Source organism: Dermacentor andersoni, chromosome 10 (assembly GCF_023375885.2).
Source record: "Dermacentor andersoni chromosome 10, qqDerAnde1_hic_scaffold, whole genome shotgun sequence".
Lineage (NCBI taxonomy): Eukaryota > Metazoa > Arthropoda > Arachnida > Ixodida > Ixodidae > Dermacentor > Dermacentor andersoni.
The window spans coordinates 135559007-135567997 of NC_092823.1; the positions used below are offsets into that span (position 1 = coordinate 135559007).

The 8991-nt window shown below is 45.1% G+C and overlaps 1 protein-coding gene and 1 long non-coding RNA gene across 2 annotated transcripts; one reads left to right on the top strand and one right to left on the bottom strand.

Moving 5' to 3' along the window:
- Window positions 1-1036: 1036 nt before the first annotated feature.
- On the bottom strand, window positions 1037-2373 carry LOC126545178 (uncharacterized). The gene is made up of 2 exons (XR_008608336.1): window positions 2186-2373; window positions 1037-1450 (listed from the first exon to the last, which is right to left on the bottom strand). It is a non-coding gene; the product is annotated as an uncharacterized lncRNA (long non-coding RNA).
- Window positions 2374-3152: 779 nt separating this feature from the next.
- On the top strand, window positions 3153-6590 carry LOC126545150 (SET and MYND domain-containing protein 4-like). The gene has a single exon (XM_050192909.3). The coding sequence runs from the start codon at window positions 3545-3547 to the stop codon at window positions 5864-5866; it is 2322 nt and encodes a 773-aa protein (XP_050048866.1). The 5' UTR covers window positions 3153-3544; the 3' UTR covers window positions 5867-6590.
- The last annotated feature ends 2401 nt before the right edge of the window (window positions 6591-8991 follow it).

An 8991-nucleotide genomic window follows, 5' to 3' on the forward strand; every position in this document is an offset into this window, starting at 1 on the left:
GTTTAGTGGTGAGTATCTGTTACCTGATTTGTAGGTCAGGTAACATTCCATTAGGTCGGCCTGTGGACTTTGACTGGGCAGACAACAAGGTTAAGAGGAAGCTTTAGCTCGAGTGCTCCTATCTAAATACATGTAAAAGGAGAATTCGTTTTTCTCGGCAACCACTGCACCAAATTTGACGAGGTTTGTTGCATTTAAAAGACAAACTTAAGATCTAGTGACTGTTGGTTTCGAATTTTTGAGTTAGGTCGTAATTTTTTTATTAAAAATTGGCAAAAATCGGAAATTTTCAGAAAACGAAACTATGAAGTTTACAACTCTGTTACTCAACCACTGAAAATGATAATACGATTCTGTGAATTGCATCTAATAGTACATCTAAAGCGGACAAAATTGATATGTGACACATGAATATAAAAAAATTTAATTATAGGGAAACACAACTTTTGCAATACCGTTGTAACCAACGTAACAAATTTACGTAAGATGTAAAATGACATATTGAATTTGTCCGCTTTGAATGATCGAATGGATGCCGTTTACAGAACCACGATATCAGTTCTTGGTGCAGAGTTATAAAATTGTAAACTTCGTGCTTCTATTTTTTTCAAACGGTCAAATATTTGAAAATCGTTTTAAGAAAATTCAAGCCCTAAATCAAAATTCCGCTTCCAACAGTCACTAGAATTTAACGTTCTCTCTCAAATGCAACAAATTTCATCAAAATCGGTCCAGGGGTTATCTCATAAAAACGTTTTTGCGTTTTACATGTATTTGAATAGGCCGCGTCAGAGTTGGGCCCGAGCTAAAGCTTCCTCTTAAAAAGAAGCATAAATTCTTTTAGTGTTAGCGAAACAGTCATTACTTCGATCTATGTCGGTTAATGGTTATTCAGGCTTTTCAGTCACATAATTTGGAGCCTAATGTTACCAACTGGTCATAATAGTGCCCCATGATTGTCAATTGGTCACAGTTGGAAGCCACTGGGTGAATATTGCTGGGAAGGAAAAGCAAAATAATTAATAATAATCAGTGATTCAGTATCAGTCAGTAATTTATTCAATGTGACCAGGAGTGACACTGAGGTCTGAGTGTTGGTGCACAGAAGAACAAGAACAAAAAAAGGTAAAATTGTAAAACAATCAAAAGTTATAGCATAAAACAATTAGAAGAAGACAAAGAACTGGATAAATAGTTACATAGTGAGCAACAATACATCAATAACTTGCAATTGACAGACGGAGTAAATGTGCCGAAGGAGAGAAAGTATGAGATGGACAGTATAGTAGTGTAGCTAGAAAGATGGTTCATGAGAAAATGAACGTTTTGAATGATATTAGCATAGAGAAAATGGCAGCTGTGTAGTTTGCATTCTCCGGAGAGGTGAGTGTCTGCTGGAAGAGGCAGAAACGTGGAAGGGTCTAACTTTCCTGTCAGTCTCCTGCGAAACCTGCATTGAAACAGAAAAACTAGTAGATCTGAAGACATAAGTCCATGAATGATATTGTATAAGAAGAGGACGTCTGCACGATTGCATAAGTCTGCAGCTATGTGACAGGTGAAATAGGGAAATACAGGGAAAATAGGGGGAGGCGGGAGGTGGAAATTCAAGACGATGAACAAAACGAGAACAAGGTGAAAGCGGGAGATAGTCATTCACACTGAAGTGTTTATTTTTTTTGGTGTGCAGTGTCAGAAAATGATTTTTATATATACAGGGTGTCCCAACTATCACGCACCATTTAAAAATATGCAAATGCCGCGTAGCTGGACAGAACCAAGGTAATGTTGTTTGCCTACGCTTGGAGATACTCGGAGTATTTTTGCATTCTGCCGAATTACATAATTAGCCTTAAGTAATCAACTTCTCAAATATTAGAATTAGAAGTGTCAATGAGAAAATTGAAGAGCAGCATGAAAAACTCCCGATTCAGCTTTCTGTTGCTCAATGCGTGCTTCATAAAAGTGTTTTTTCGAGCGTGAAAGAAGCCCGTGAATACAGGCAAAATTGCCGCGCGCTAAAGTCATTGATGCGTCGATAATTGCAGATGTCATAAAACCCGGTTCCGCCGACCTCGTGCAAGCTACGATAGAGAGGTTTCGATCGACCTGACATTTTCTAAGTCGTTGCACTGTGATGGCAAAGTGAGCGCAGCCCGGCACTGTCTGAAATAAGAGCACGTACGAGGCCAAGTGCCGTTCCTGGGTCCGCCGTCGCTGAACAACACCAAGCCTGTTAACAATGCCCAAGTCATTATAATTTCCCGACAGCGTCGCAGAAAGGATATTTAGGTCGCACTTAAACGCAGCGTTTAGTGCTGAGATTGGCTGCACTTGAAATTGGTTGCGCAACAATACCGAAATGCCTTCCACTAAGGCCATAGAGTTTCTCACTACATTACCTAGAGGGAAATCTGGCGCTGCTGCGCTGTGGTATGCATGGGAATGCTGGTATATTGTGGATTCGGATTGGCATCGTTCTCGTAGAGACAGGACACCTTGAAGACGCGCTTGGCAAGTACCGTTCCGTCTGTCACAATGATTCATTTTCTACTAGAACAGCACATGAAAAGCTGTTTTAGCTTTATTATTACGCGAAAACATGTTTTGTTTAACTATGAAAACTTGTTATTGTGTGTACGACTACATGTTACGTAAAAAGTATCAGCGGGCCGCTAAAGTTGGAGGGCAGACGACAAGGTTCGCGCTCGCTTTGAAACAGTTGGTCGTCTGTTGTTGCTTTTCTTCGCTTGGTCATGCATCGTGGGTGAGTAAAGATTTAATATGCGTGAATGGAAACATTTTATGAAGATTTTACTTTGAGAACGCGCTATTTGCGTAGCCATATCCACGTTTTAGACGAAGCCTCTTACAACACCAGCCAACACGAGCCTCGCAGACACATATACCGTCATTCCCATGACGGCACGGTGCCCCCTTAAGAAACTCCCATAGACGGTGGCGCCAGATTACCCTCTAGGTGTTATAGTGAGAAACTCTATGACTAAGGCGAACCTGACGCGCGCAGTCGTGGGGAGAGAGAAAACGAAAATTCTCGCTATTAGCGGCCGTCAGGCGGCCGTGGAGAAAAGTGCCCGTCTGGCGACTGGCGTGCCGTCTGGCAATGAGTCAAGAACCTAGCCGATCTTAGCCGCAGAGAGCCGCAGCCAATCCAAAACGCGGAAGTCAGCCAATGTTGGTGTGTGGCGAGCGTGGCGAGTCAAACCTGTTGCGTTGGCCGTTCCGTCGGCGATTTGAAGGCCGCACTCGATTCGAGCACTCACAGGGCGCACGAAAATTGTTGCGACCAAAACAACGGACGACGTTTAACGCAGAAATCACGTGCGCAGGTGCGAGTCGCTGACAGTCTTGCGCTCCTGCCGCGGACATTTGTGAGAGACGTTCGCGAGTGTGTGGCGAGTCTGTGTCACAAGGCTGACCCGTCTACCCGCTTGGTCAGGCATCTCGCAAGTGCTGTTCGCGGACTATGAGTATTGTTCTCCGTTCACTCGCTTAGGTCAGCGCCTGGGAGCAGCCGGCCACAATGTCCAAGATCGAAACCTGGCAAGACGTTCTCGACAGCACCACGGAACGCGTACGTCAGGGAAATGGTTTTGCCGTCTTTAGCACGCTTCAAACAAATGAAGAGCGAGTCAGGTTCTGCCTCCGCCACGAAGTAGCCCATCCGCGCATCAAGCACTGGTTGACAGTTCTCTGCTCGTCGAAGCACCGCAAGTTCTGGGAGAAGGCCTCTGAACTGCGGAGCGAGGGAAACATCTGCTTCAACCGCAAGCAGTATGCGAAAGCAGCCGAGTTTTACACGCAGAGCATCCTCTCGGCTCCTTTTCCGGATACTCCAGACGCCGAAGGACACGCTGAAGAGATGTCGCTAGGATTCGCAAATCGGTCCGCCGCCTACTTTCACGCAGGCAAGTACAAACGCTCCTTGTGCGACGTCCGCTACGCATTCGAGCTCGGTTATCCCAACCACCTGCGCTACAAGTTGTATCTGCGGAAGGGTCAGTGCTACCTTCGCCTCGGAAAGCCCAGAGAAGCGCTGGAAAATTTTGACTTGGCCACTAAGGCGCTGCGGCGCGCGGGTCTGGACAGCCGAAAACACGCACAGCAGGCGAAGGAAATCGATATGTTCAAACAAGCGTGTAGCGGTAACAAGACACCACCTGTTCCAAGTGACGAAGATGACCCCGACGACGAATCACAGGTACCTAGTGTTGTCCGCGGCGTTCACGATTCTGTACCGAACTGCACCAATGCCGTGGACATTCTGTACAGTACAGAGAAAGGACGCTTCGTGGTGGCCAACCGAGAGCTGCGGACTGGTGATGCAGTTTTCGTCGAGAAGCCGTATGCTTCGGTTCTGCTGCCAGGCCACACAAAAACCCACTGTCATCACTGCCACAAAAGGCTCCAAAACGCTGTTCCGTGCTCACAGTGCAACCAGGTGCGGTACTGTTCTTTCAGCTGTGCAAAGGAGTCCTGGAGTCAGTATCATGATTTGGAGTGTGGTAATCTGAACCTTTTGTACTCTGTAGGAATTGCACATTTGGCTGTCAGGATTCTTTTTGTAACAGGTCTTGCCAACCTTGTCCGGTTTTCACAAGCTCTCTCTGCAGGGGATGATGAAGTCAATGAATTTAACTATAATGCTGTATATGAGCTGGTTACGCATGATGACAAGATGTATGCTGATGACATGCTGCAATACTCCCTGACAGCAGCATTACTCTACATGCTGCTGGATCAGGTCCAGTTTTTTAGCCTCGAGGAAGTGACTTCAAAGGCTTCAGCACTGAGCCTCACTGGAAGAAATGGGTCAAGTAACCACCCTGGCCTGCCCATAAAGGAGCCCAGTATGGCAGCTTTGAAAACATTTGCAGGAGGTCTCTTGCTACGCCACATTCAGCAGCTTGTGTGCAATGCCCATGCCATCACATCACTGGAGTCAAGAACAATGCAGGAGGATGATGTTGTGGTCACAACTGAGCAAGTTCGTATAGCCACAGCCATCTACCCAAGTGCAAGCCTTATGAACCATGCTTGCAACCCCAACATTATTTCAAACTTTCCTTGTGGCTCAACTCTTGTGGTGAGAGCTGTAAGGAATATTGCAGCTGGGGAGGAAGTTTTGAACTGCTATGGTCCTCACTACCAAAGAATGTCCTTTGCAGAACGGCGCCAGACACTGCAGGAGCAGTATTTCTTCACTTGCAACTGCACTGCTTGTGGTGCTGGGGAGGATGCTGAACAACGCCTGCAGGCCTTGAAGTGCGAATACTGTGATGGGCCACTGAATATTCCTGATGATAGTGGAAAGGCTGCCTGCTTAGACTGTGGCACCACTCAAGAGTGCCTTGCACGTGAGCAGAAGGCATTTCGAATGCATGACCTCTACGTTCAAGGTGTGCAACTTGCTGAAAAGGGTAACCACTTGGAGGCTCTGCAGCGCCTCAACAAGTGCTTGAAGGCACGGGAGAAGCTGATGTATAAACACAATTTAAAACTTCTGGAAGCCAAGGATATGGTGGCAAAATGCTTCTGTGCAATTGGCGACTTTCGATCAGCATGTGAAGTGCTGAGTCCTGCTGTTGATGCGATCCGGGAGATATATGGTGAGAACAGCATCGAGCTTGCCAACGAGCTTCAGAAGATGTCGGACATACTTGTGAACGCTGTGCCTCAGGCAATCCGCCAAGAAGCTTCAGCGGAGGAGATTGAGTACCTTATAAAGAATGCAGATTCTGTGATTGACGAAGCAATGACTATTTACATTCTCCATTATGGAAGGAGACACCACACAACACGGGACTTGCAAGCAAAAAGAAGAATATTAGCGACAGTGTCATAGAGTTGCATGTTAGAAGCTTATTCTTATGTTACATGACAAGAGCACTATGAACACTTTGCCAGCAAAACTTTGTGTGTTAATCTGGTTCTTTGCATGGAGCTGCCCATGTTTTGTTTTATTTTTTACCAAGTGGTGAATGTGAGTATGGTAGGCAATTTTTTTAGCAATATGATGCAAATCGAGGTGTTTTGCACAGAAAAGAATGAAGTAAAAAAAAAAAGGTGCATTTTTGGCACAGTTGATAACAGGGTAGCACATGAAGACATTCAATGCATTTGTGCCATTGGGTAAAGCACATTGTTATAGAAGGAATTATGCTGCAACTCAAACTCTGGCTTTAAATGAAGAGAGCTTTACATTTTAATGTAGCAACTTGGGCAAGTGTGTAACGTGTTTCTACAGATGTGCAGCACATTTAACTGCTGCTCAGAGCAACTGCACTGGAAGTGCCACCTGTAGGCTATTTCCAATATCACATAGTGCTGACCAGAGTGTTTTAAGCGTTTTCCACTTTGACTTATATGCGAGCATCAGCTCATCACTTGTTCCTTGTGTGTTCTTTGTTGAGTATTCTGTGCTTTTCAAAGGCTCTGAGTCCTGTGTGGTGTATTTTTAATTGCATTAGGTTTCTCTGTTAGCAAGTCTCTTTCCAAGTAGTGTGCGAGGTTAAATGCATCAGGAAAGGGAACTAAATTAAGCGAAATGCAATAAAGCAATGTTCATACATGCGTTTTTCATTTCCAGTTCACGGATTATAGCTACATTGTGCAGAACTTTCAGACGAATGTTTGCCTCTTCATAAAGCATTAATTTTAGTGGAAGCATGTCTCAGCTGTATGCTAAGCAGCATTTCACTTATGTCGTAGAGAAGTGAAATGTGTCAATTATCTCCACTTGTGTGGTGGACACAGTGTGAACCTTTGTGTAGGTTATATTCACTGTAAACAGAAACAGTGCCACACCAGTGGTCATCATGACCATTGCCTTCTCAGTAAACTGTCCCTGCACACACACTGGGGGAGTGTTCAGTTGTGCTACACTTACGGTGAGGCGTCAGCATTTCACAAAGAGGAACTGGGTCTGGCATTAATAACTGGGTCAGCCATCAGTGCAGTAGTTAATGATCATGAAAAAATAGACAAGTGCTTAGCTTGCAGTAGACATTGCTTTGAATGATGTGTTGTCTTCAGTCAACATTGTTAAAGCCTATTTTTCATTGCCACTTGGTTATGCACCAATAATGTTGCCATTCTCTCATTTGGAAGCTGCCATATCTTGAAGGATATGTTGCACAGAACATCAAAGACTAATTACCTATGCTTATTGTTAATGTTAAAATGTTGCCCAGCTTCCTTAGTACACACATTCATGAACTAACAATAATTCATTTAATGCACAAAAAAATTTGTTTCAAACAAAATTATTTTTTCATGGTGTGCTTGATTGGTGCCGGCTTATCTGTGGCAGGCACCTTCTCATAGAATTGAAATAAGCTGAAGGAATCAGCTGTACAAGGGAAGAAAGGCATTTCAAACACAGTGACCCAGCTGATGAACAGACACTAGAATGATGGGAATATAATGTAAAAAAAGGTTTAATTTACGTAATATAGTTTCTGGTGGGCCATAGCCTACATCGGGAGGGGGGGGGGGAAGAATTGAGTGCTCAATCTTTGGTTCCTGTAATTGAATATGAAACAGGAAACATCCCAGTGGCGTACGCTACCACATGTTCTTATTTGCACCGTTGTAATCGTAACCAAAAAGCAAGGGCATAGCCAGGTATTTCTGGAGACGTTGGGTTTTAGCAGCCACTCTGCCCCCAAGCAAATGTATTCTTTGCTATAGCAAAGTCGCGGTCTGAACTTTAATCTTCATCCAGAAGGCGGTGAGAGATGTTGCCGCTGTAGCCTACCGAGTGGCCTCGTTACTGTGCACCGATATTTGGGTCGCGCGCAGGCGGGGCCGCGAAGGAACGGCGCGCGAGTGCGGACAAAGAACGAGCCGCGCCGTCGATCTCGCCTCGCGTTGGTTGCGGCGGGCCGCTTGCTTTTCCCGTGTCTATGATCTCATTCACACGGGCCCGATCGTAAACAAGCCGAGTCACTGCACCGGCGCTGGGTTTCGAAAAAGAAAGCAGGAACGTGTCGCCATCCTTTTGTGCGACTCGCTCTCAACTTTTCGCGCACGATCATCAACTGTTGCTCATCAGCGAACCGCATCAAGACCGAAAGGATCATTCCTCTGGGATGGCGAACCCATCGTCGGCATAAAATTCCAGTTTCCATAGCCATACAATTTGATTTATGGCAAAATTCGGTGACGCCTCGGCGTTCTCATGTCGTGAGAAACGCCGCCATGTTGCGCTGTCAATGCGAAAATGTCTTGGTGTATGCATAAACGAAGACAATAGATATATGGAAACAGAGGGGAAAAACAATAATAGCAAAGGCGACGAGAAATGCGGCCGTAATGAAGCACGGAGCGCTATAGGAAGTAATTACGAGGTACTCCAGGGTATGTGGAAAGGTGTAATGGTTCCAGAACTTACATTTGGAAATGCGGTTGTTTGCTTGAAGGGTACAATCAGGACTCGATGGCAACCAAAGGTCAGTGGGACGCCTCGCATTGGACGCTCACGGGAAGACTATACATGAAGCTGTGCAGGTTGGACGAGCTTTGAAGTGAGTCAAGCTGAAAGTAAAGTTGATCTTGAAGAACCACTGAGAAATGTGGAAGAAAGTAAATGGGTTGCGAGAATTTTCAGGTATCTCTACAGGCAAAACACTGACTCACAGTGGAGGAAAAAACCTAGGAAGCTTACCAGCAAGTATGCGACCGGTCTAGTAAGCAACATGGCAACAAAGAACGTCAAACGCAAAGTCAGAGGCTGAGAAAATTTCATGGGTGGCGGCAATGGAAATGAAACCTGCCACGGGTTTCGAGAGAAAAAAAAAACGAAATCGGGAAAGAAACAATTTATAACTCAAAGGGAAGCCCCTTACATTTCGAAGCGAGATCGTGCCTTAGAACACGCACCTATAAAGCGATATATAGGAACGAAGAAGAAGCATGTGCTTGCTGTGGTAAAGCTAGGAAAACGATGGAGCATGTTTTATTTGAATG

Bases quoted from the DNA above. Each gene is read 5' to 3' on its own strand.
- LOC126545150 (XM_050192909.3), top strand. From the start codon at position 3,545: ATGTCCAAGATCGAAACCTGGCAAGACGTTCTCGACAGCACCACGGAA.